This window comes from Rhinolophus sinicus, chromosome 5, assembly GCF_057876585.1.
Source record: "Rhinolophus sinicus isolate RSI-liver-muscle chromosome 5, RSI-T2T, whole genome shotgun sequence".
Taxonomy (NCBI): domain Eukaryota; kingdom Metazoa; phylum Chordata; class Mammalia; order Chiroptera; family Rhinolophidae; genus Rhinolophus; species Rhinolophus sinicus.
The window spans coordinates 90,496,282-90,523,511 of NC_142505.1; the positions used below are offsets into that span (position 1 = coordinate 90,496,282).

Below are 27,230 nucleotides of genomic sequence, written 5' to 3' on the forward strand. Positions count from 1 at the left end.
GCTAGTTAATAAATAGGAAACTCTCAGCATTGTTGATTTTCATTGTCTTTTCTTTGCATTGAAGTTTCAAAAATATAAGCAATGAGTAGCACGTGTTCTTCCTCAATGACTGAAGTCATTGCTGTATTTTTTACTTTTAATAAATTGTCCCCAAAAGGGTTTACTTGGAACAAATTACCCTTACAAGGTAATTTGGAGATGGGGGAGGGTGAGGGTGGGGAGATTAAGAGGAAAGACATCCCTAAGTATCTCGCCTATACACAGTGGTTTATGGAGTATGTTTGCGTGTTTTATCAGTTTGATCTTTCTAGGCTCAAGGAGTGCAGAAACTTGACAAAGTTATCCAGCGAGTTAGCAACACAGTGGGCCTGGACCAAGGAGTTTCCAGGTGGGGTGCTTATCACCCCCTCCGCCGCCTCTGTAGAATCTAGAGCAGCAGGGGTGGTGGCCTGAAAAAGTGGCCAGTTAATTGGGTCAGTCGTTAAAGGAAAACTCAACACACCCTCAACTGGGGCTTGGCATCGGGGTGAGAGAGAAGCAGGACTCTCACCTCTGACTGAGGTGATGAGCACAGTTCAGCAGGGTGACCCTGCAGGGCACAGTGAGGACTCCAGTGGCCAGCAGGCTGATAGGACCCACCGCAGGGCAGAGGAGAGGTGGGGACGGTGAGCCACCAGCTGATGGTGCCCACACCCGGCCCTCTCCCAGCCTGGGTGCTGGGGCCCCACTTGTAATACAGTTGCCTCTGGGATGAAAGCCCGTGCCTGACTGTCCTTACGCCACCAGATGGCCTGGCTTGAAGGCCCTTCTTAGCATTGCTGCAAAGTGACTGCCCAGTCTCTGCTAGGATACTTCCAGTGACAGAGCACTCACTCCCTCCCCAGGCAGCCCATGCCTTTCCTCATCTACCTGGAGTCCTGCCTTCCAGATCCCTCGTCCCTTTTTCATACCCCAGTCCTCCCCTCCCCCAAGATACCTGAACACCAAGGCTCCTCTTAGAACATGGTTCTCTTCCTCTAGTACGGGGTTGTCAAAAGGGGCACTCGTAACATTCTGAGCCAGAGGCTTCTTAGTTGTGGGGGCTCTCCTGTGTGTTTTAGGATGTTTAGCAGCTTCCCTTGGCGTCCACTCACCAGGTGTCCCCCTGTTCAACTTGTGACAACCAAGAATGTCAATGTCATTGAGGGTGTGTGTGAAAAATTGTCCTCAGTGGCAAATCACTGCTCTAGTATATCTAATTTTTCAATATCCCTTTTATTTTTTTAAATAAAAATGATACCGTATGTATTTCAGGCATACAACATTACGACTTGGTATACATATACATAGTGAAAGGATTACTATAGTCGAGCTAATGAACATATCTTTTCCTCACATAGTTTTCCTTTCTTTTGTACGGGTGAAGAGATTAAAAAGAAGGGCTCATTATTAATCATAATCGCCCAGATGTGATCCGGAGGGCACAGAGTAAAGAGGGACTCTCTTTACCTCCTCTGTTCTGAATACTCATGCCTTTAGTGATGTGACCGGAGATAATATTTTCTCTCACATAGAAATAAATGAGAGATCCAGAGCACTACTAGATTCCACTTGAATGTAGCCTCCATACAGCAGAGACTTTTTAAAAATCTTATTTACTTCTATATCTCCAGGGCTTAAAAATGCACATAATAGGTGCAGAATTTATATTTCTCAAATGAATCATAGTCAGAGGTTCTGGTGGAAGATGGAGGGGAAAGAAATCACCTACAGACTCTTTGGAAGCAAAAAATCAAAGAATAAAAGAGTTATCTTAAACAGCAACAACTATACTGGCAAAGATAATTTGGCTGAGGGCGACATGGTAATAATACTCTTCAGAAGTTCTAGAACCCTGAAGATTCCATAGAAGAGAGGCCCATCTCTAGGTTAGAACTACAAATTGGAAGTCACATCAGGAGAAGCCAGGGTCTCGATGTGCCTTCTTTAGACATGGGGGCCACTTACTAGGCCTGGAGAGGAGAAATTCACGGAAATCATATGTTTGGCATCAATTCAATTCAATACATGTGAACTGGGACTTCCTGTGTGCCAGTCTCTACAGCAGGTATTGTGGGACGGTGTAAAGGTAAATCACAGAGCTCCTGCCCTCAGAACTTTCAGGTAAGTGAGGAAGATAGGAATATTTAAAAATAGGCATCTCTCATCTTTGTAAGTGTGGTAAGAATTCCAGGTGAGGTAAATATAATTTCTAGAAAAACAGAAGGTGAAGGTGGCATTACTAGGAAACAGTCCCGTTTTACAGAGGGAGAAGGGAACTGCATAAGAAGAGACAGAGAGGGGGCAGCAGGGAGTGTGGGGGATTGGTAAAGCCCCGCGTTATCTTCATCTCCCAAGCCACTTTCTCACAATCAATAAATGGTTTGAAACAGGACCCACACACTCAAGCCCCTCCAGGGCCAGGCTGCTAATGTAAATGAGTGAAATGGGCTGGCTGTAATCCTAGGCAATGGGGAATGCTGTGGCCAAGCCACCTCTGTACCAGTTTGTGAGGATGGTGGGTCTTGAAGAATCAGGGCGCGGTGGGGGAATTGAAGGTGGCCAAAAGGTACAAACTTCTGCTTATGAGATAAATAGGTACTGGGGCTGTAATGTACAGCATGACGACTGTAGCTAACAACGCTACAGGGTATATTTAGAACTTGCAAAGAGTAGATCCTAAGAATTCTCAACGCAAGTAAAAAATACATACATTTTTTTATAACTATAGGAGGTGGATGTTAACTAAACTTATTATAGCCATCATTTTGCAATATATGTATATGAAGTCATTATGTGGTGCACTTTAAACGTACACAGAGCTGCAGTCAATTCTATCTCAATACAACTGGGAAAAGAATAATGCACTCTCCCCTCCAGGTTGGCTTCTGTGGACTGATGCCTGCAGGCACATTTCCCTTTGCAGAGGGTAACCCCAAATTGCCCATTGATAAACAATGCAAAGGCCTCAGGGACCCACCGCTTCATTCCCCCAAGTGGCTAACCCTAGTTCTCATCACCGGATCCCTCTTACCAAGCAGCAGCATTTTTGATGGGCAGCGGAAGCCCCGGGGGTCCTGGGCCAATGTTGCATTTCCATAAATGGATCAAGGTTTGCATCGTCCTGTGTGGGGATAGCAGGGAGACAAGAGGGCCTGTTAGTGGCAGGGAAGGGTGGCCCAAAGCTCAGCCTCCTTCCAGAATCTTCAGCACCCTCTGTTGGAAAGAGGGAAAACCCAGATGAAGTGGACTCTGGTTTAACTCTCAGTTCCCGGGATCTGTCCTGAACATCAGATCCAGAACTGGTGCTAGTTCAGGTGGCTCAACAAATATTTAACACACACACTGAGCTCTAAAGACTAACGTGGATAATTGCTGCAAACTGGGTAATTCCCTAGTACCAGTTTATTAATGAATGAATTCATTGAATGGTTTCTTTCATGATTTATTCAGATAATATTTATTAAGACCTACGAAATGCACGGTGTTGACATGAACAATCCAAAAATTAATAAAAATGTTCTCAACTTGCAGTCTTACTGTTGATACCAGGTCATTCCCTCCCGAGAAAAAACGATCTCCTACCCCAATGGAACCGGTATTTACTGGTTCTAGGTTATTTCTTCATCCATTTACTCAACCAGTATTCACTGTGAACTTATTCCATGCTATGCACTGGCTAAAATGCAGTAACACGGCTACTGTGCATGCAGAATACTTGCTATGTGCCTGGCAGTGTGCTGGGGGCTAGGTTTCAAAGGCCCTCCACACCTGTGCTGGCTCCGCCTACGTAGCTCCAACCCACTGCTGCTCCTGGTTTGAATAATAAATTACATGGTCACGCCAGAGACGCAGTTAATGTAAGTGCAAATGATGGAAGAAGGATGGAATAGGGGGAGCAGGAGCTTGCAGGCCACTGAAAGGCCTTTGGTTTTTACTCTGAGAGGTGAGAAATCATGGCGAGTTTTGAGCAGAGAAGTGACATGACGTGCATTTGAACAGGATATCTGTGGCTAATTTGTCGGGGGCAGGTTGAATGGGGGGTGAAGGTCAAAGCAGGGAGATAATTAGGAGGCAGCCACAATAAGCTAGGAGGCTAGTGCAATGACCCAGGTGACAGTCAACAGTGGTTTAGACCAGGGTGGCAGCTACAGAGATGGTGAGAAGTGACTGAAGTGTGGATATTTTAAAAGCTTAAGCCAAGAGGATGTGCTGATGGACTTGATGAGGGGTGTAAAGGGAACAGAGGGGCCAAAGATGGCTCCATTGTTTTTGGTAACAGGAAGGATGGGATTAGCATGAACTAAGTCTAGTCTTGAAGATGCTTTTGCACAGCAAACCCAGGCACACTGTACTCTGACTGTATGGTTATTTGGGCTGGTCTGGACAGATTACTTACGAAGATTACGGGGGGCCAAAGTGCTTCCCATGTCAACTCTAAGTAGTGCCCCCAAACCAACTCTATGAGCTTCTCCCTTCCCGAGTATCAAATGAGATCTCTCCTTCTTTGATGCCCTAAAGATTTTTTTCTCAAGTTGCAAATAATTTCCCGTCCCCATTGCATCTAATACTTCATTGTTTTAATACTTACTAGTGAATGCCTACTCTGTACTAGGCAGGCACTGCAAACTTAGCAGTGAACATTTAGTAGGAAGTAGGAAGATGACAATAAACAAATAAATAATAAGTTAGACAGTGATTGATAAGAAATGCTATGCTCATTTTAAAACAAAGCAAAACAAACACAAAACTACAAAAGTGAGAATCACCACCATCCAGACAGAACAGCTGTGAACATTATAATGTGATTCGTTGATGAGCACGTGAGCACTCACACACATTTTGCCACCAACCTGAGGTGTAACACAGCTTAAAAAAAACTGTTATAAAACACACATACAATTTACCATCCTAACCATTTCTAAGCGTGTAGTTCAGTAGCGTTAAATACATCCACAATGTTGTACAACCAATCTCCAGAACTCTTTTCATCGTGCAAAACTGAAACTCTATACCCATTAAACAATCCCCCTTTTCCCTCTCTCTAACCCGCTGCCCCTTTTCTACTTTATGTATTTGTGAATCTGACTACTAGGTACTTCATAAAACTGGAATCATGCATTATTTGTCTTTTTGTGACTGGCTTATTTCACTCAGCATAATGTCCTCAAGGTTATTCCATGCTACAGCATGTGTCAGACCTTCTCTTCTTTATAAGGCTGAGATATACTCCATTGTATGTAAATACCCAATTTTGTTTATCTATTCATCTGTCAATGGACATTTGGGTTGCTTCTACCTTTTAGTTATCATGAATCATGCTTCTGTGAATAAGGCTGTGGAAACATCTCTTTGAAATGATAATACAATTTTTTCACTTAATATATGCTATACTTATTTTCACTTCACCAAACATAAGAAACAATTTTTAATCATTGGAGAGCAGTTTATTTTTAAAGTGGGGTTTATTGAGGTGTAATTTACATCCAGAATAACTCACCCTTTTAAAGTATACAGTTCAACAAGTTTTGACAAATTAACACACAATCTGTGTAACATTTCCATCATTCCAAAAAGTTCCCTCGGGCCCCTTTGTAGTCAATCTTCTCCTCCAACATCCAGCCTCTGGCCACTGTTGATGTGTTCCATCCTTACAGTGTAGCCTCTTCCAGAATGTTACATAAATACAATCATGTAATATGTAAGCGTTTAAGTCTGGCATCTTTCACTCAGCATAGATCTTTCAAGATTCATCCATGTTGTTAAATGCATCGGTGTATTCCTTTTTATAGCTGAGTAGCATTCCGTTGTATGGACGTACCACAATGTGCTTCTTCATTCACCTGGTGATGAACATTAGGATTATTTGCAGTTTTGGGTGATTATGAGTAAAGCTGCGTGAAGCATTTATGTACAGGACTTTGGGTCAAATGTTTTTATTTACCTGGTGAGGATTTAGGAGTAGGATTGCTTGTGTATTTTTAAGTTTATAAGAAACTGCCTATTTTTCAATGTGGCCGCACTATTTTGCATTGCCACCAGCAATTTTTTGAGAGTTCCAGTTGCTTCCTTGCATAATTTTTTTTCTTTGTGCCTTTTTTCTTTTTTTTTTATTAGTTTCAGGTGCACAAGACAAAGTAATACTTAGACGTTTATCATTTATATCCCTCACACTGTGTGAACCTGCCTCCCCCCATCCACTATCCCTCTGACATCGCACAGAGCTATTCCATTTCCACTATCTCTATTCCTAATGCTGTACTCCGCTTCTTGTAAGTATATACATACATATATACACACACATATATATATATACATATATATATAATTATAGTTGGCATTCATTATTGTTCAGCTTCAGCTTCAGGTGTACAGTGCAGTGATCAGGCATCTACATCATCCCTGAGATGGTTTCCCAAATGGGACAAGTGTCCATCGGATACCCTACAAAATCTTTACAACATAATTGATTACATTCCCCAAATTAATTTTCAAAACCCCGTGACCATCTTGTGGTTACTGACTGTTTTCTAATCCCCTCACCTTCCCCCTTATCCCCAACCCCCTCCATCTAGCAACCCTCAGTTTTTCCTCTATGTCTCCAAAACTGTTTCTGATTAGTTCATTCACTTATTCTTTCCTTTAGATTCCACATATAAGTGAGATCATATGGTATTTGTCTTTCTCTGTCTGACTTATTTCACTTAACATAATGTTCTCTAGGTCCATCCATGTAGTGCAAATGGTAAGATTTCTTCTTTATGGCTGCGTAATACTCCATTGTATAAATGTACCACATTTTCTTAATCCAGTCATCTACCGATGGGCATTTCGGTTGTTTCCATGTTTTGGCTATTGTGTATAGTGCTGAAATAAACATAGGAGTGCATAAAGATTTTTGAATTGGAGTTTTAGATTTCTCCAGATAGATACCTAGGAGTGGAATTGCTGGATCATAAGGTAGTTCCATTTTCAGATTTTTGAGATACCTTCATACTGTTTTCCATAGTGGCTGCACCAATCTGCAATCCCACCAACAGTTGTGCATTTTTTAAAATAATAAAACCCTTACTTTTGGATATACAGGACCTGTCCAATTTTTCAGTTTTATAAACAATACTGTGATGAGCAGCCCTTATAAATCTGCCTTCAAACATTTATTTGATTGCTGCCTTAGGAGGAAGTTTTAGAAGTTGAATTGTTGGGTCAAACAATATTATTTTCCATTCGTATTGCCCTTCCAGAAAAGTTGTGCCAAATGTACTACCACCAAAAACACTGAGTGTCAAATTTTCTACACTCTGCCAACATCAGTTTTTATTAATCTTTAAAATGTTTAGCAATGTGATATAAGTAGAAAAGACTCATTGTTGCTTTAATTTCTAATTCTTTGGTTACTGCTGAGAATGAACTCCTTATATAATTTGGACATTTGTATTTATTCTCTTGTGAATTCCCTGCTTGTACTTTTGACTATTTTTCTATTAGGTTTTTAAAATTTTTTTTTAGGGGGGGCTATTATTAAGGAATTGGTGTGTATATGTCTGCATTTAGGTATTTACCCCTTCATATAGTCTGTAAATATTTATTCCAATTGAAAATCATTTACTTTCATCTATTTTTTTAATGCAAAATTTTAAATGTTTAAGAGTTAGATATCTCAATCTTCTTCACTTTTGTTTTTTATTTCATACCAAAGGGAGTTTACTATCTTGAGGTTTTAAAATATTTTAAATGTCTAATTTTAAATGGTTAATTAAAAATTAATATAACTAATTAAAATATTAATTCATTAATACTTAATTTTTTATTCTTAATAGAATCCTGGCTCTGCCATTTACTAGCTGTTTGGTTTGGCCAAGTCATTAACCTTTCTGTGCCTTATTTTCCTCATTTGTAAAATGGCTTTGGTGGTAATACCAATGTCAGAGGATTGTTAGGAAGAGTAAATGAGTAAATATGTACATAGGACTTACCGTGTTTCCCCCAAAATAAGACCTAACCGGAAAATAAGCCCTAGCATGATTTTTCAGGATGACATCCCCTGAACATAAGCCCTAATGTGTCTTTTGGAACAAAAACTAATATAAAACCCGGTCTTATTTTCAGGTAAACACGGTAGAACAGTGCTCAGCATCTGGTAAGCACCAAATAAGTGTATTATTATTGTTGTTAATTCATTTTCTAAATGGTGAACCAGTTTTTCCAGCACCATTTATTGAAAAATCCATCCTTTCCTCATTTTATTTGAAAGGTTTCCCTCATTAATATAATTTCTCTGTATACTTGGATTTGTTTTTCCACTGATTTGTCTTTTCTAATGGTAGTGCTAAATTGTTTTAATTATGTAATATACTTAATATCTGATAGGCAAAGGTCCACTCTCCATATCTTTATCATAATTTTCCTCCCCGCCCCCACATTAATTCTTGTAGAGTAAGAATTGCCAAATTCCTACCTGCCCATGTAAATCTAGTTGGGCAGTTTATTGAAATGAAGTTAAAATGATAGATTAAATTGGACAAAATGACCATATTTTCAATGAGTTCTCTCATCTAAAGTACACATTACACTGTTTATGCAAATCTTGATTTATGTTTCTCAGATTTTTATTTTCTTCACATAGATACAGCACACTTTAAAAATTCGTTCCTAGGTGCTTTTGTTTTCTACCGCTGGGTATGGGATTTCTGCCCCCTCCCCCTTTATTTTCTGGTTAGTATGTAGGAAAGATCATGATTTTGCTGATTTGCTTTTGTTACTGCCCACTTCACTGATTCCTGTTATGTCTAACAGCATGCAGTTGATTCTCCTGAACTTTACAGGTAATCATACTGCAAATATTTCTTCTTTCCAAAATGTATACCGTGTTTTTCTTGTTTGTTTGTTTTTTAATGTTAAGAAAGGAGTAAAGAGGGCCCGCCAGGTGGCTCAGGTGGTTGGAGCGCCTTGCTCCTAATCACCGGTTCGATTGCCACATAGGCCAGTGAGCTGCTCCCTCTACAGCGAAGATTGTGAACAACAGCTCTCCCTGGAGCTGGGCTGCCGTGAGCAGCCAGAGGTCGGTGTGAGCTGCCGTGGGCTGCCGCAGAAGGCTGAGTGCTGCCAGGAGCAGCTGGCAGTCGGCGAGAGCTGCCATGAGTGCTGTGATGACCGACTGATGACCGGCAACAGACTGCCTCAGCCAGAGGGAGCGCAAGGCTCATAACACCAGCATGAGCCAGGGAGCTGTGTCCTACACAACTAGACTGAGAAACAACGGATTGAACCGGAGTTTGGTTGGGGGGAGTGGAAGAAGGGGAAAAAAAAGAAAAAAGAAATAAAATGGAGTCACTATAGTCAAGCTGCTAAATTCCTAAAATAAAGTAGGCTGAAGCATAAGGAGACAATTCTATTCTTGCTTTAACGAGCCTGGCAACTTAAACTTTTGAACTTTACAGTCCTGCATCAATGCCTGGATATACATCAAACCTCCAGATAACTCTCTGATTATCCTCCGAAGGACTCACATATCCAGATCGCTTTATATCCATTATTCAAACCGCCAGATGTGACCAGACCTCCTGGCACCCATCTTTCAGACCACCTGGCATCCATTATCCAGACTGCCTGACATCTGACTGATAACTGTCCTGGACCAATCCTATGGCTAAGGATGCAGACCTGATTATTTTCAAGAATGCACTTTTTACTATAAGAACTCATAACTTTTCTTTCTTCAGAACATTTCTGGGGTTTTGCCTAGTTGTGTTTCTGTTTGCAAACCCTAAGCCCCTTAAATAAAAACCATTTATTTCTAGCAAAGCCTCTTCACTCTTTTTGGGTTCTTTCGATAGTGTTATAACATAGCGACATCAAACATCCTTTTCTAATTTCACACTTTTGCTGAAACAGCTTTTAGTGTTTCACTGTTAACTACGATGCGGCCTCTGAGATCACTTTCCTCCTCCTCCTCAGGTCATGTTAAGTTTCTTTTATTGTTATATTAAGAGTTTTCTTTTAAAATTAGAACTGGATCATGAAATTCTATGAATGCTTTTTTTCCCCAGAACCTACCGATGACCATTTTTCTTCCCTGATTTCAAACCTCATCTATGGTAATGGGTTTATTAATGTCAAATCATTTTTGCATTCATAGGGAAAGCTCCACGATGTTTTTTTTTTTTTTTAAGGAATATAGAATTAAATTTTTCAGAAGAGAAGGAAAGCTTTATTAACTACCCCTCTCCCCACCCGCGCCCCCAACAGTTAAGAAAACACTGGCTCGTCCGTCAGTAACCTTCAGGCTCCTGCTGAACCAATGCAATACAGGCACACCTCCTTTTGTAGCCCTTTGCTTCATAGCACTTCACAGGTGTTTCGTTTTTTTAAATTGAAGGCAAGACCCTCCACCAGCAAAAAGATTACGACTTGCTTTTTTGCAATACTTGCTTCCATGGTCTGGAACAGAAACTGCAACTATCTCCAGTTATGCCTGTAGTCATGGACTTGACTATCTGCCATTAGTAAGGGCCTCGCTCTGTAAACAGTCCCAGGAAGTGGAGAATAGGTAAAATCTTCAAAGGACGATGTAAAAGGATTTTGAAGGGATTAAGAAAAACTATCTCCCAACTTCGGTCCGGTGGCGTTTTATGGAACTTCACTCCTGACGTTCCCCACCTTCTCCTCGTGCCCCTTTAACTCCCCTCTACCCTCTCCATCGCCTCCCAAGCTCTCAGTTGCCGCCTCTGTTACCTGTTCACGCATTCTCGAGGCCTGGGAAATCCGTGTAGCGGAAGTGTGGCTGGCAAGGAAGCGCAGCGCACAGAAATTGCAAGCGCTCAATCGCAGCCTGGGGAGAAGCACGCTCCGCCCTCCACGTGGCCTCAAAGCCCGGTTCCTTTCCCCACCAGTGAGCCCCGCCCACTCCCTAGCTAGGTCCCGCCCCCTGGGCAAAGAGCCTTTAGCCCTCCGCGGGAGCCATAGTGGTTCAACTGGCGTGGCCTGAGTCTGGCGGCACGCTTGGGCCAAAGCAAGTCACAAGACTAAGACCACATTCAAGGGGTAGGTTTTTACCTCTTGATGGGAGAAGCTGAAAAGTCAGGTTGTCAAGAGGAATTTGTGGTTATTTTTTGCAGTCTACAAGAGCTTTGAATTGTGCTTGGCACACAGTAGGTAATCAAGAATGTTTGTTGTGGGCAGCTGGATCAATTCCCTTATGGGATGGTGGGCTGGGCCCCCTGCAACTAAGGATTGAAAATGGTGACTGGACTTGGAGCTGAGCTGCGCCCTCCACAACTAGATTGAAGAATAACTTGGAGCTGATGGGCGCTGGAGAAACACACTGTTCCCCAATATTCCCCAATAAAGTTTAAAAAAGAAAAAAAGAAAAAACAAAAAAGATTTCCATACAATTAACAAACAAACAAAAGAAAAAAAGAATGCTTGTAAGACTTAAGAGGTAAATAATACCAAATATTGTCACTGTCCACTGCCTCTCCCCTGCCATTGGCCCATCTACTTCCATGCCTCCTATCCACTGTTGGGAACTTTGAACTGAGCCACAACTTTATCCAGTGGTTTAGAAAGTTTATTGCCCTTGACTTACACATGATGGCTCTTCTCTGTCTGAGAGTTGCGGCTCAGTGGACCTCGTGGCCCTCCCCATCTTGATGCTGGAGCTGTGAGCACTTTGCTGGCTTACAGACTGTGTCCCCACTACTACTCTTTGCACTTTGCACAGATCCAGACAAAGGGAAATCCTTGGTCTAGCGAATCAGGGTCAGCCTTAGCTGGCCACACCTTCTGCCACTTGCTGCCACTTAGGTGTCCCCTGGTGGCTTCTTCTTGCATAGCTCCACTCAAGGTGTGAAATTCACCATGTGAATTGCCAAAAAGTTGGATGGAATAGAGAGCCTTCCATGGGAGAGCTCTCAATGTAGTGGGAAGCTAGAGATGGAAAGAAAAAGAATAAACAACAACAACAAATTTAATTACCATCTAGACCTTGTAGCTGGTGCATCTTTGCTTGTTTCACCATGACTTGGCCCAGAGAAAAGGTAAGGCGGCAAAATAAAGATTATATATATATATACAAGAGTTCCATATCATTAAAAGTCAGGTGAGGAGCAGTGCCATTCTCACCGAACAAAAATGGTGGAGTTGGAAAAGGTGGTGGGATGTCCTGGCTGGATCAGCTCGTCCAGGGCCTGATACGTCCCCACCACAAAGCCCACGAAGCCCAGGATGCTGATCAGGGCGTCCTTGGCGATGGTGAGGGGGCTCATGCCCTCCGAGTAGTAGGTGGTGATCTCCAGGAGGGGCGGGATGATGAGGGCCAGGGCACTGCTGCTCACGGAGCCCACTAGGGAGAGGACCAGGTCCAGGCGGGGGATGAGGATGGCCAACGCGCCTGTGGGAGACAATATGGGATAGAGCATCACAGGCTTAGCCAAGCTTTTAAAGTTTTTTAAAAAATTCTTAAAACATAAACCAGTTGTTTCTCATATATTCAGTTATATAAAGGAAAAGTCAAAGTCCTGTAATATCGCCAATCGTATTCACTAGAGGTTACACATTAAAAATTTGGTGTGTCTCCTTCCAATCATTTAAAAATATATATACATTCATACTGTTGTGAGGAAAAACGTTTCCTCTACTCACTCAGGTTCAGTGATGGGGGGGCTACAAATTTAACTGACAATAGACAGGTTAACAGGAGAAAAGACCAAGTTTATTTAGGGCTAGGGAGCCTTCAGCTGAATTGGCCCCTGGAACAGCCAAAGATAGGGGTTCATATCCCCATTTCATAAGGGGAAAGTGAGGGGCCAGAGCTTCTATGCAAGAAAAGTGGAAGGTATAAAAGATAAAGTTTATTTGAGTAATTACTCAGACTGCGATGATGGTTAGTCTCCTTTCTGGCTGAAAATCTGTCAGAGAGGGGATTTATATGGCTGTACTTTTCAGAAGGTCCTGCTTAATTCAGCAAAGGAAGTTTAGATAAAGTCCACCCCTATCCCCACCCTCTATGGCTGCTGTTTGTTCAAATGTTTTTAGCTTAAAATAATTTTTATGTCATTAAGGTGTATTTTCAATCCCTACATATTTCACAATTAAGCTCTTACTTAATAAATAACATTAAATAACAGTGCTGGGAACTGTCCCAGCTGTTTGGGATATAGCAATGTACAAAACAGACAAAAATTAAAAGAAAAAAAAAACAGCCCTGTCTTCATACAGCTAACATTTTAATAACTAACATGACTAAAAGCATCTCTTGCAAACAATGAATGCAAATTTATTTCTAGGAGAAAGGGGTCTTCAGTTAGAACAAGACTGCAGGGTCTCTTTAGAGGGGTCTTTTCCAGGTTTTACATACATGTCAGAAAACATCTAACAAAGAAACACTACAAGCTACAGATTTTGAAATTCTATTTTTTTTAAGTAGGCTATTTTACAGGCCTGGACTTTTATATTTTTTATTTTACTTGATGGAAAGTTTTCACCAAGAAAGTCCAGAAGCCTCCCCCAGGCTTCCTGTGGAGGAAGAGTGTGGTATAACAGAATGAAAACAGGTCTGGAAGACAGGATTCTGGTTTCTCCTTGTGTGGCCTGCCCCTTTCTCAGCTTGTTTCCTCATCTACAAAATGGGCATACATGATACCTATGCTTTTAGGTATTATGGTTCACACTGCAAATGGTATTCAACTTTTAAACAAGTTACTCGATGTGAAGCACTCAGAAAAGTTATTTACTCATATGTACTGACTGGGGCAATGCATGCAGAAGTCCTAGTTTTAGGCTTCAGGAGTTGTTATCTTCATATTTGAGACAAATTCTTTCATCTCTCTGGCGTCGCTAACATTCTGAATGGTAGTGTCCCTGCCTGCTGGGGCAAACTGGGAACAGATCACTTCAAAGGAAGAAAATCAGTACCCAGTGAATTATAAGGGCTGGTCTAGGTACAGCAAGAAGCATGAGGGAGGTTCTTAGAATCACAACTAAAAGGAGCCTTAGGGACAACTGGGCCATGTCACACTCAATGCAACAATCTTTATCATCTCCTCTGCCCCTGCTAAAATCCTTGCAGAAACAAGGCACCTGGGATCCTGGGGAGGGTTGCCAGGGGGTGAGTGGGTCCAGCTGAAGCCAAAGAGTGTAAGGGCATGCCCTGGGGCAAGGCTTTTTGGGTACTTCCAGTGGGGAATGTGACCCTAGGCGTCAGTCCCCCCACCCCAAAACATCAGAAATTTAGATGTGTATGTGAGCTGTCCCACATTTTTAATGTTGGCTCAAATTTATGCAACACTGTGAGCGTCAAACAACACACCTCTGCTGCCAGACGAGACTCACTGGCCTCCATTTTCAACCTCTGTCCTGGAGGGGAAAGGGGCTGGCTCTGGACTCTGAGGACTTGGACTCGCATCCCACCTCTGGCACTTCTTGGCCAATTACTTATCACTCCTTACGTCAATTTTCTCATTTGTAAAGTTGGGTTTGTCACAGTCCTACCTCATAAAAGTTCCTGCAGGACTGAATTAAATTCTATGAAGCATGGACGAAAAAGCTTAGCATAGCGGATGGCACACAGTAGGTGTTTATCAGTTCTTACTATGATTGTTGTTCCATAAGCCGTGTCACTCCCTCAGGCTGGACGGCAGTAAATCTAATCAGGTAGGTGTAAGAATTAGGTTCCCAGGTTTACATGAACAACTCCTTGCAGTCTTTTCCAGTCCCTGAAATACAGTCAGTGCTCTGTCACTGGCTGGTTATCCTGACTCTCCTTTACCATCTGGCTGATTTCTGAGAGCCCTCAGGAAAAGAGCAACATTTCGCTCTGCCTTCTACTCACATGTCAGGCAGACCATGGTGACGCGGATGGCCAAGTCCAGAAGCGGCGCCCAGCGCTTTGACACCTGGGAGACGGCTAACGGGATGACGATTTCTGCAGGGACATAGAACTGCAGGGCATAGGTGCCCAGGATGCCGGCAATATACAGGAGCTTGACTGACTGGTACAGCCTGCAGGACAAAACAGAGTGAGGCTTTCTATGGCCATAGGGCGCTGACACCAACTTCCTCAGAACATTACCCTCGGACCTTGGGACAGTCCTTCAGGCTGCAGTTTCCCTGTCTGAAAACGGTCATGAGGGGACTTCTAAGAGCCAAGAGGAAGCCACAGCAAAGCACACAGTGAAAATAGACTGAAGCGCCATGGATTCGAATGGCAACACGCTGAATAAAAAGAATCTTGAATGCGAGTATATATAACACCTTCACAAACCTCTGCCCCTTGATGCTCAGTTTAAGATTTTAGGACAGAGGCTCAGTCTGTGTACCTTGCCCAGGGAGAGACAAGCGCTAAGTGGTGAAGACTAAAAGCCTCTGGTTCCTGTGATCTCTGTCAGTCCTGAGGAATTCCCTGGATGCCCCCAATCTCTTGGAACATAACAGGTCCTCAAAAAATGCTTCTACAGGTTGTGAGAGCTACAGAATCCAAAAATCCTTTGGGGAAGAGGCAGTCTACAAATAGGGTTGTCTGGGGGCCTGGGGGTAAAAGGAGAGACAGGGTTACTTGCAGGCCTCAGACTCAAGGCAGAGAGAGGGTGGGACGGAAAATGTTGAGCTTTATCAGTCTTTTTTCCCTTATGGATATGTGACATTTATCCTTTAGTCCACTAATGTGGGAGATGCATCTTCCATGTTTAATAAACCTGTGTGCGCGCGTGTGTGTATGTCTGTGTCTGTGTTTAGGCCATTTCTTAAAAGGCTAACTCCCACATTTCTGTTTCTTGCTCACACTTGTCCTGATGCCTGGAACACTACTTTACTCCATTTCCATCTATCCAAACCCACCGATTTCTTGAAATTCCCATCTTTGGAGCAGGTACTACATGCCAGATGCTTTTAGACATGCCCAACTCAATCCTCACGAGAATTTGCTTTATAGATGAGGAAACCGAGGGTCAGAGAGCTTAAGTAGCTCATGCATGACCATAAACTAAGAGGCTGTGCAACTGGGGCCTGGACCCGGAGTGCCAGAGTTGTCCTTATTTGGACAGAGTTGTCTTGTTAGACAACAAGATTTTCTGTTATCCCATTCTGGTGTAATTTCTTTCCTTGGAAGTCCCCAAGGTCTCTTCGCTCCTCTAGAAGGCTTCTTCTTCTGTTCTGTTCTATCTGTGTATATACACTCTCTATCCCTCCCCCATTCCCACTGGATCATGAGCTGAGGAAGGTGGTGAAGCTCAAGTTCCTAGTCTACTTACATTAGTACCCTCCCCACCCCCATATGACAGGACTCACATCTGCATATAATTAGCATGCAGTAAATGCCTGATGAATGACATTGATCAATGTGGGAAAGAAGCCCCATTTAAGGCAAATTAAGCCTCCAAGTGACCGATAAAAAGGCAGGCAACCTGTAATTAATGCCTCAGTGTGGGACAAAATGCTGCACAATGCAGGATGGGTTCATGTGTTAATTCAAATACAGCACTGCTGAAGTGTGGCTCAGCTAACTGTCGCGAACTGCGTGCCTCTGAACAAAACAGTTTTACAGTGGTCTTCCCAAATTGGTTCTTGTTTTCCTACTTTTTCATCCTAGCTACTCTGACATGGGGCTGTATGTACCATTGGCTGTGGCAAGCACAGCCTTTGTAAATACAACTGGAAGTGTTGCCACCCACCGATTCCTCTCTTTGCCTCTTTCCCTCCCCCAGACACCTCCCTGCTCTCCTTACATGACCAAGGACTCTCACTTCTTCCCTCTCTAAATCTTGTCCTTTATACTGAGCTAACAAGGCCTTGCTCAACATGGACGGCTGTGGTCGAAGGCGGAGCTCCCTGGACAGAGAACCCAGAGCCCAAGTTTCCAGCAACAGCTCTACTCTTCCCCGGGGAAGCCCCCTAGACTTCAGTTCGCCATCTATGGGAGGGAAGAAGAAGGGACCCACACGTTCCCACCTGGCCCTGAGTCCCTACCCCCTAGGGGCCCATAAAGTTACCAGCAGTTGGGCAGGTTTAGGGTTATGCTGGCCTTGATGTCATTTTCAAACCGCAGGTAGCCCAGAACCCCAACGCCAATGTACAGGGCCGTGATGATGGACATTCCCAAGGTTAGGATGGCTGGGAAGCGGCGGGCATCCGTCATCTTGTTTTCCAGGGGCAGAACCTACAGAAATATCACAGTGTGAGAAGAAGGAGGAGAAAGAGGGACATGAACAGAAAGAAGGCGTGCCATTTCTGAGTAGCTACCCAAAAGAACTGGAAGCAGGAACTTGAACTAGTATTTGCACACCCATGTCCATAGCAGCATGACTCACAATAGCCAAAAAGCGGAAGCAACACAGGTGTCTGTTGATGGATGAAGGGATAAACAAAACGTGGTATATACACACAATGGAATATTCAGCCTTAAAGGAAGGAAATTCTGACACGTGCCACTACACAGGTGAACCTTGAGAACATAATGCTAAGTGAAATAAGCCAGTCACAGAAGGACAAATACTGCATGATTCCATTTATATGCGTACCTGGAGTAGTCAAATTCATAGTCAAAAAGTAGAATGATGGTTCCAGGGACTGGGGAGTAGGGGAATGAGGAGTTATTGTTTAATGGGCACCGAGTTTCACTTTTGTGAGGTGAAAGGAATTCTGGACACGGATGGCAGTGATGGCTGCACGATAATGGGAATGTATATCATGTCACTGAACTGTACACTTAAAAAGAAAAGGAAGGAAAGAGAGTCCGGAGTCACAAGATGAACCCTGGACCATTCAGAGTTGGAAGGGACCCTCAGGTTGTCCAAACCAAGGAGCGCAGCCCCGGGGGGCAGCCTGATCTGACCAGAGTAGTCCTTGAGACAATCGAATATGCCTGCTTTTAGGTACAACATTCTTCCCGCGTGTACCAGGCCCACCTCTCCCCTGCACTGACATACACCTGGCCTCTTCACCCACACGGCCTCCCAAAGGCATTTGAGCTCAAGACTTCCAATTTCAGTGCACTTGTCCCTCTCTGTACACATGGGGCGGCTGAGACTCAGGTTACACCGTGCGCTGGTGGCAGAGCTGGGATTAGAGCTTCCTGGTTCCCCAGTAGCACATTTCCCCACACACCCTGTTCTCAGGATCCTTCCTTCCCAGCTGCACCCCTGGCTCCAAGAGAATCCAGCCTGACACCAGCCTGCCTCTTGAGACTGCTGGGCATCCAAACGTCACTGCTGTCTTTGAACCAACACTGTGAAGCCCACAAGTCTATGAAGCTGGTACTTGTACAATTCTTATTTTACAGATGCTGAAAACAAGGCTGTGAAGATGAAGGAACTTGCCCTAAGTTATACAGCTTGACAGTGGCAGTCAGGCTGCTGACTATGGTTGCCCTCCAAAGGCCAAGCACTTGCTTCTCCCCAATCTTGCCTATTCTCCTACAGCATTGGGTATGTTTATCACTCAGTAGGAATTTAGCATCGATGCCCTTGTACTGTTAATGACTTTTTTGTCCTACAGTTATCTCCCCCCCACCCCACCCCCGCAATACAAATGGAAAACGCTTGAGGGGCAGGCTATGTAGGGGGTCCCTGCAGCGCCTTTCCACTTCCTTCTGGGTTAGGGGCAGGTTCCCAGTTGCAGCAGGTGCTCAGGAAAATGTCCTGGGGATTATGGGTAAAGCAGACAATCCACCCAGAGCTTTCCCACCCTCGAATACCTGTTTGCTGCATAAATCCTCCAGGCTAAAAATAATCTTTTTACAAGTCCAGATAATACTAACTAGCTAGCTTTCTCACTCTCTCTCTCTCTCCTCCCACAGTAGATAATTCTGTGGGAATTACCTATATTTCATATCTGCGGGAATTATTCTATAATTCATGGAACGTGGAAAGGAGCCTGGACTGGGAGTGAGGAGTGCTTGCTTTTAGCCAGAGCTGGAGCCATTCCCAGCTGGTGACCTCGCTCAAGTCTCCTTCCCTCCTTGGGGTTTGGGCTCCTCTTCTGTAAAACTGGAGACTGGGCTAGAAGATTTCTAAAGGTAATTTGAACTCTGATATTAATAATCATTAGCACATAGTTGGTGTTCAATAAATATTTATTGAACAGATTATCATTATTTAGTTGGGGAATTGGGGTTGAGAGAGTAGCCCACGGCCAAAGTAATACTGCAACCCATTCTGCCTCTAAAGTCCTTTATTCAACCCCTGTATTCTGCTGTTTGCCATGACTGTCCACAATTCTAATGATAGAGAGCTTCCAGTTCCATTAAGGGGGTGTAAGCATATTCCACCATCTCTTTCACTGATTAAAACTAAAAGCCCAGGGCACAATACATAAAGCAACTATCCATGGACTCTGGAAACTATAATATAATAGTCGGTAGATTGACCAAAACCAGTAAAAATGACCATACGGCAGTGAGTTTCCGCATTTTTTTTCTTTCCGTATCTCCCAGTTTAGACTCAAGGGAAACCCAAATCCTAGAACTATGCAGTGGATGCAGACAGAAAACACTCCAAGAGGAGCCCTCTTTCTGGCCAGAGGACGTAGAATAGGGACCCCTGTGGGACAGAGAGTAGGGAGCGAATTCCAGTGGTTTTTGTCTCCTTTTTCACTCTCCCAGCCACACTCCAAGGCGAGTCCTGCTCATAAAGCAGCATTCTGGTGACCAGTGACCGTGTGATGGTCACACAGGCACCGAAAAGCCTGAGACAAACTCCTCTCTGAGCAAAAGAACTAGGAAGAGGGGCTTTGGGACTCCACAGAGTGTGGGGGGACATCAGGTCTGGCTAATAATCTATGGGTCCAGTGCAAAAGGAAAATGCAGGGTCTCTTGGTCAAAAATGAAGATTGTCAAGGTGATGAGAGCAGAGCATTAAACCAAGTGTGGGATCCTTCCAAAGCCAGCGACCGCTCAGATTACTTGTCCACGAAGCCGGCCCTGGGACAAATCCCTATTATTTAAAAAAAAATTTTCCCCCTCTCTCTTTTCCAGAGTCTCGTAAAACAATATTCAAAATGTACAGGATACAATCTAAAATCACTCAACATATAAAGAACCAGAAAAATCTCAACAAGTCTCAAGAGAATAGATCCCAGATGCCAACCTTAAGATGACTCAAACGTTGGCACTATCAAAGATTTGAAAGCAGCTATTAGAACCATCCTCCACGAAGTAAGGGAGAACCTTATGGAATAACTGGAGAAATAGAAATTCTCAGCAAGGAACCAAATGAAAATTTTAGAACTGAAAAACCCTCACTTGACGGGCCCAACTTAGAGGACAGCACAGAGTCAATGATATTGAAAACAGAGCAATAGGAAGTATTGAATCTGAACCAAAAAGAGAAAAAATATTAAAAAACAACAACGAACAGAGCCTTAGAAACCCATGGGACATGTATCAAACAGTCTAACATTCATGTTGTTTGAGTTCCATAAAGAGAAGAGAAAGAGATTGGTGCAGAAAAAATTTTTTGGAGAAAAGAATGGTTGAAAATGTGCCAAATTAGGTGAAAGACCCACATTTACAGATTCAAGAATTTCAAACAGAAGAAACTCAAATAAAACTATGTCAGATATATGAGATAACTATTTTAATATAACTGCTGAAAATAAAATATTAAAATAAAGAATCTTGAAAGTACTAAGACGAAAAGAACACATAAAATATAGGGGAACAATGATTCAAATAGTTGCAGATTTCTCCTCAGAACCACTGAGGGCAAAAGGAAGGGATACCAGATTTTCAAAGTGCCACAGTCAAAACAAAACAAAGCAAAACAAAACAAAACTGTCAACATAGAATTCTGTATCGTGAAAAAAATATCCTTCAGAAATAAAGACATTCTAAGATGGAGAAAATGAAGGGACTTTGTCACTAGCAGAAAAGAAATGCTAACGAAGATTCTTCACACTGAAGGGAAATGATACAAGAGAGAAACTTGTAAATTCAAGAATAAAGAGCAACAGGAGTGGCCGGATGGCTCAGTTGGTGAGAGCGCGAGCTCTGAGCAACAGGGTTGCTGGTTCGATTCCCACATGGGCCAGTGAGCTACCCCTCTACAACTAGATTGAAGACAATGAGCTGAGCTGCCGGGGGACTGGCCGGATGGCTCAGTTGGTTAGAGCGCAAGCTCTCAACAACAAGGTTGCTGGTTCAAGTCCCACAAGGGATGCTGGGCTGCGCCCCCTGCAACTAAAGATTGAAAACGGCAACTGGAGTTGGAGCTGAGCTGCGCCCTCCACAATTAGATTGAAGGACAACGATTTGGAGCTGACGGGCCCTGGAGAAACACACTGTTCCCCAATAAAAACTTACAAAAAAACAAAATAAAGAACAATAGAAATGGTAATTATCTGGATAGACATAATAGACTATTTTTCTCCTGTTAAGTTTGTTATAAGTAAGTAAGGACTATGTATGACTGTTGAAAGCAAAAATTATAATATTGTCTGATGGTGTTTTAATGTATTGAGATGTAATACATATGGGCAATACAACATAAAGGGGGGAACGTCAAGGAACCTACAGTATATTCGAAATGATAAAATGTTAACTCTAAACTGTGCAAAGTTATCTATGTATATTATTGTCCTCAGAGCAACCACTAAAATATTACAGAGATATACTAGTCAAAAATCCAATAGGCAAATTCAAGTAGAGTACTAGAAAGTATTTAATCGAAAAGGAGACAAGAAAGGGAAATAAAGGAATAGCACAGGAAGAGTAAAACAGAAAACAAAGAAAACACTGACCTAATAACCATAATAATTACGTTAACTGCAAATGGTCTAACCACACCAATTACAAGACAAAGATGGCCTGATTGGATTAAAAAACAAGACTCAATTACTTCTGCCTGTGACCTAGCAAACAGCCTCCTAGAGAAATAAAAACTTCTCTAGGAGGCTTACAGCAGAATTATTCATAATTGTCAAAAACTAGAAGCAACCTAAACATCCTTTGGCAGATGAATTGATAAACAAATTATGATTTTGCCCCTACAGTGGATGCTCAGAGAGGAAGCAACAACGCATGCAACAGGATGGATCTTCAGAGCAGCTAAGTGAAAGAAGCTAATGTCAAAAGGTTACAGACTGTCTGATCCCGTTTATGACATTCTGGAAAAATAAGACAACAGAGACAGTGGTGGCCAGGGGTTAGTAGTACAGCACTATCCTTCCTCAAGTGTGGAAGTGGAGACTATGGAATAGTCCCTGGTAAGTATACAGTACTTTTCCAGTTTAAAACTTCTTTATGTTTCATCAAATCCTGTCATTTAAATTGTACACCTTCATTTGTCTTAATTTTAAAAGATTAGGTAACGCATGCTGATATGACGATAAATGTTTAATAGATGTACTGGGACTAGGCTAGAACTCTGTCTCCTGCCTGCCTCTCTGTTGTAACCTACTTTTCTCCTGCTGGTGATAACTGACCCAACTGAGGCCAGAGGTTACTTTCTCCCATGTGCACAGAATCCCAGAAACCCAGCGCTCCCAGCTCCTGCTCAGAAGGTCACCCAGAGCACCAGGGAAATTCTACCCCAATTCAAACCTTACCACGCCAATGCTTTCAAATGAAAAAACAGCTGTTCCAAAGAAGAGAGAGTAGGTCTTCCAACTTGCTATGAGTGGCAACCGGCTGGGGTCTGGAATTTCCTATAGGAGAGAGACATAGGGTGAGACATTAACTCTCAACGCATGTTTGGGCTCCTTTAAGAGGGGGGTATTCTGGAAGTGGGCCTGAATTTGAAAAAAACTGAGTGTCAAGAAAAGTTCAAAAGGCAGGAGGCAATAATCAAAGTTGATTTTTAACACTGCACTGTAACCAAGAGCCAGAGGGAAAAAACATCGAGGTATTGTCGAAGTATTGAAGGAACAGTATCTCACAACGGAGTTTGGTCTATCAGAATCCAACAAAAGAAAATCTTACACACCACAGGAAGTGCCAGCCTCAAGTGCCCAAAAATACTTCGTACAATGGTAATGTTAGAAATTACTGTGACTCCAGTTCAGTGATATCTAGGGAGCCTGAACGAATTAAGTTGGCAAGTTCCCTCTTCTTCAATGAGCTGTAAATTGAAGGGGAGGAAAGTAGAAGACATAAATGTTACGTACCCTGTGACCTAGATGTGAAAATCATTACAGAACCATTTCTTTAATTGGGCAACCTCTGGAATAGTCCGAAAATAAATCAAAGGTAGCTATCTCACTGGGAAATTCCATTCTGTAGAATTTATCAATATAAGACTTACGTATAGTTATCCGAAGATACTTGACTAATTTGCTATTTTTTTTTTTTTTTTTATTGGGGAAGGGGAACAGGACTTTATTGGGGAACAATGGTCAAATTGTTGTCCTTTCAATCTTAGTTGTGGAGGGTTCTGTTCAGCTTCAAGTTGTTGTTCTTGCAGTCTTAGTTGTGGAGGGCACAGCTCAGCTCCAGGTCCAGTTGCCGTTGCTAGTTGCAGGGGGCACAGCCCACCATCCCTTGCGGGAGTCGAACCGGCAACCTTGTGGTTGAGAGGACAGGCTCCAACCAACTGAGCCATCTGGGAGCTCAGCGGCAGCTCAGCTCAAGGTGCCGTGTTCAATTTTTTTTTAGTTGCAGGGGGCGCTGCCCACCATCCCTTGCGGGAGTCGAGGAATTGAACTGGCAACCTTGTGGTTGAGAGCCCGCGCTCCAACCAACAACTGAGCCATCCGGGAGGCAGCTCAGCTCAAGGTGCCATGTTCAATCTTAGTTGCAGGGGGCAGAGCCCACCATCCCTTGCGGGACTCGAGGAATTGAACTGGCAACCTTGTGGTTGAGAGCCCACTGGCCCATGTGGGAATCGAACCTGCAGCCTTCGGAGTTAGGAGCACGGAGCTCTAACCGCCTGAGCCACCGGGCCGGCCCCTAATTTGCTATTTTTATTAAGTCCAATGGACCATATAACTTTTTTTCCCTTGTGACTTCTCAAAAACATCCGGAAGATATTAGGTATGCCAAGGGGCTTCTGGGACTTAAATTTCTATGTAAGTAGTCTTGTCCGTTATACAAGAAAAATTAGAAAGGACAGAAAAGTAGGGAATTGAAGGAAAGATCAATATCCATAACTCAACCTCAAAGGTTATAATTTACATCATGACAGGTTGGCTTATGGTGTTTCAAGACTCTAGTGGTATCTCTGTGATAAAATATGAGGTGTTTTTTTCTCTTGACTGCCCTAGGGATAATTTTGGGTGCCTGAAATTGTTGCCTGGAAGACGTAAGACTACGGGTAATTGGATAAGAAGATGCTGCTTTTTATCTGCTTTCTGCTGCTATCCAACCATTACAGGAATGATTTATAGTTCACCAATTAAGATGTTTTCCTTGCAACGTCTTTTTGAAAAAGAAAAAGTCAGAATTTGACATGAAACGTTTAATGGAGAAGCAACATGAAAGAGGAGATATGCAGAAGAACGAGATTTCACAGGGACGTCTTTGTGGAAGAAATGCTACAGGGAGGTGGGTACAAGTCTGAAGAATGAGGTCAATCACCTACCCTCGGGGCGGGTGCCAGGTATCAATCTATTATTACTAAAAGGCTCTGCCCTCTGGAGGAGTCAGGTGTGTGGTGTGTACCAACCTGGGCAATGTACTGGGCGACGATGACCAGGCTGACCAGCATGCTGATGTTGGCCAACATGGAGAAGATGGACAGGACCCTCAGGTTCCGGATGAGGACCAGCAGCATCAGGAAGGGCAGGAAGGTGAGCATATAGAGTCTCGAGTCCATGGTGGGCGTCAGAATCACCGTCTCGTTGTTGTTGCAGTTGTTGGTGGTGCTATTCACAGCTTCCACTACCTGAGGAAGGAATAGGAAAAGCAAGCGGAAGAGCCAGTAAATCTCCTGGCCACGTGATTGGCTCAGTGCCTGGCCCACCATCCAGCTCCCTCACAGAGAGCTGGGATGCCTCACGTGAGTTGGGGTGCATTTCAGGACTTCGTATTGTAAATCGTCTGTACCATACTTCCTCAAAAGAGGCTGCACGAGTAACTTTTAACAAAACGTAAACTTCATAAAAAATCAATAACTGATGGACAGTGGCTGTTTGTCGGCTTTTGGCAACCCAGCATCCATTCCTCCTGACTTTGATCTAGTTTCGGTGACTTCTCTCCCTCCTCTGAACACAATCTTAGAGGACTGTAAGTCACACCTGTACGGCATTCACAATCCTCCCTGCAATCTGAAACTAAACAACTAGCAAAATAACACAAGGACAGAACAGAAAAGGGTAAAAATTAATTCTGACGAGGGATCCCTGAGGAGACTGCTCATCAGTTCTATCCACCTGCCGCTAACTGCCCTGGTTCCTGTTCTTTTCTGAGATTCCCCCCCCTCCTTTTTTTTAGCTTGCGATGTCATTTTGGAAGTTAGCCAATATTTTTCCACTAAACTGATTTTCTACGTAAGTTCCCCAGAATCTGATTCTTTTGCTTATAACAAAACAAAAACAAAACAAACAAAATATCCATCACTTATTGTTTCTTAATTAGACCAATACTCGTATTTTGAATGAGAGAACTCTTCCCTGTGAGTATTGGACCATTCATTCATTGCAGGACATTTAGCATCCCTAGATCCCACCAGATAAAAGCTATTAGCACCCCCCAATTATTGTGACAGGAAACACCCTCCTACACGTAGGACAAACAACCCCTGGAAGTCAGGGGCAAGGGAGGGATGGTACCACCCTCATTTAGAATCAGCATGACTTAACTGATAAAATCTTATTATGCAAGCAATACAACCCACTGCAGAACAATGAGACACTAGAGTTAGGCAAGAAGAAAATGTAAAACAATAATAATCTTAGTACCCATGGGTAACCATGGTAATGCAGCCATACTTTTTCTATACAACATCATAAATGACATGTATATAAGACTGCAATCATAGCACACACTCTTACTTTGAAATGTCCTTTTCATTGAACAATACGCCATAAATATTTAAATGAACCATTAAGTCTTGTTTTTTTCTGATTCCTCACTACAGCAGGAAAAATACTTGGAACACGAGCCAGGTATTCAAAGCCCTCCAGAAATGGGCCCAATTCAACCCTGAAGGTTCTTCCTCTCCCAAGACCCACACCTTCTTCTGCAACCTATTGTGGTGCATCTCCTGAGCAGGTCCCCTACATACATACCTGCCTCCAGGTGTCCACTACTCCGCTCTCCCACCTTGGCTTCCACCAACGTCCTTCAACACCCACATCAGATGCACCTCCCAAGGGAGGCTTCCCTTGCTCCAATGAGCTATCCTGCCCCCGTATATTTCTGCCCCTTAGTTCACAATTAAGTATCCTGACCTCAGGGTGTTGTTAGTGGTTTCCTGACCTGGCACCCAAGTATCATACGATATTTAACTTTTTATTATGTTTTACAACACATCCCACTTAGCCTGCAAACTCCTCCAGACAATGCTTGCCTTGTTTCTAGACAGATGATAAATAAAGTTCTGCTGATATCAGATTGATTTCCAAGTAGCAATCTGGCAATGTGTTTTAAAAGCTTTCAAAACAATCAAACTCTTTGACCCAGTAATTTTACTTTAAGAAATACATACTTAGGAAATACAAGGGTGTACTAAGACTTGTACAGATAATAGTTGAAAAACAGATTATAGTATAAAAATAAAGGGAAACAAAATATCCAACAATCGAAGACGAAGTCATGGTCAATCCAAACAATTTGCTGAACAATCTGAAGCCATTTGCTGAACAACGAGCAGAGGACGCCTCTTTTCCATGACTGTTTCACTCCCACCTTCCCTAGTAGACTCTACCTGTTTTAAATTATCGGCCAGAAACACAATGTACACACAGCAGAAGCCCAGCTGGGTAAATACAAGGAAGAAGCTCACCATCCGCCTGGAAGAGAGGAGAGAGAGAGAAAGAACACTTGTTATAAAAAAAAAGAGTTAGCTTGTCCTTTCCATTTCTGTCCCCAGGGGTTGGTGACTGTACCGGCACCCTTGGTCGTGCCACCACAATCAACAATGGGGCAGCAGTAAGAAATGAGGTTAATAATAGTTCTTTGAAAAATGTTTCTCAACCACCCTCACATTCCCAGCTCAGCAAGTGGTACAATTCTTCATGGTCAGGAATCTCTCCCCATACCTGGCTCTGCGGCATTTCTTATAACGGACACTAATGTGGGGCAGTGGGCACGATGTTTTTATTAGCTATCATTAACATTTTAAAGT

The 27,230-nt window shown here is 43.0% G+C and overlaps 1 protein-coding gene across 4 annotated transcripts in view; it reads right to left on the minus strand.

Annotated features, from left to right (window-relative positions):
- Nucleotides 1-5,582: 5,582 nt before the first annotated feature.
- LOC109448769 (proton-coupled amino acid transporter 2) overlaps nucleotides 5,583-27,230 on the minus strand; it is a 30,783-nt gene continuing 9,135 nt past the window's right edge. For 2 of the 4 annotated variants that reach the window (XM_088798742.1, XM_019734420.3), the window contains 7 exons: nucleotides 26,811-26,895; nucleotides 24,609-24,827; nucleotides 22,555-22,653; nucleotides 17,004-17,170; nucleotides 14,849-15,018; nucleotides 12,142-12,409; nucleotides 11,566-11,946 (listed from right to left, as the gene is read on the minus strand). In XM_088798742.1, the coding sequence (XP_088654868.1) occupies nucleotides 11,931-11,946; nucleotides 12,142-12,409; nucleotides 14,849-15,018; nucleotides 17,004-17,170; nucleotides 22,555-22,653; nucleotides 24,609-24,827; nucleotides 26,811-26,895 (1,024 nt within the window). In that variant the 3' untranslated portion in view covers nucleotides 11,566-11,930. Of the gene's footprint in view, nucleotides 5,862-11,565; nucleotides 11,947-11,968; nucleotides 12,410-14,848; nucleotides 15,019-17,003; nucleotides 17,171-22,554; nucleotides 22,654-24,608; nucleotides 24,828-26,810; nucleotides 26,896-27,230 lie in introns of those variants that run through there. The other 2 variants (XM_019734425.3, XM_088798743.1) reach the window with 2 other exon arrangements.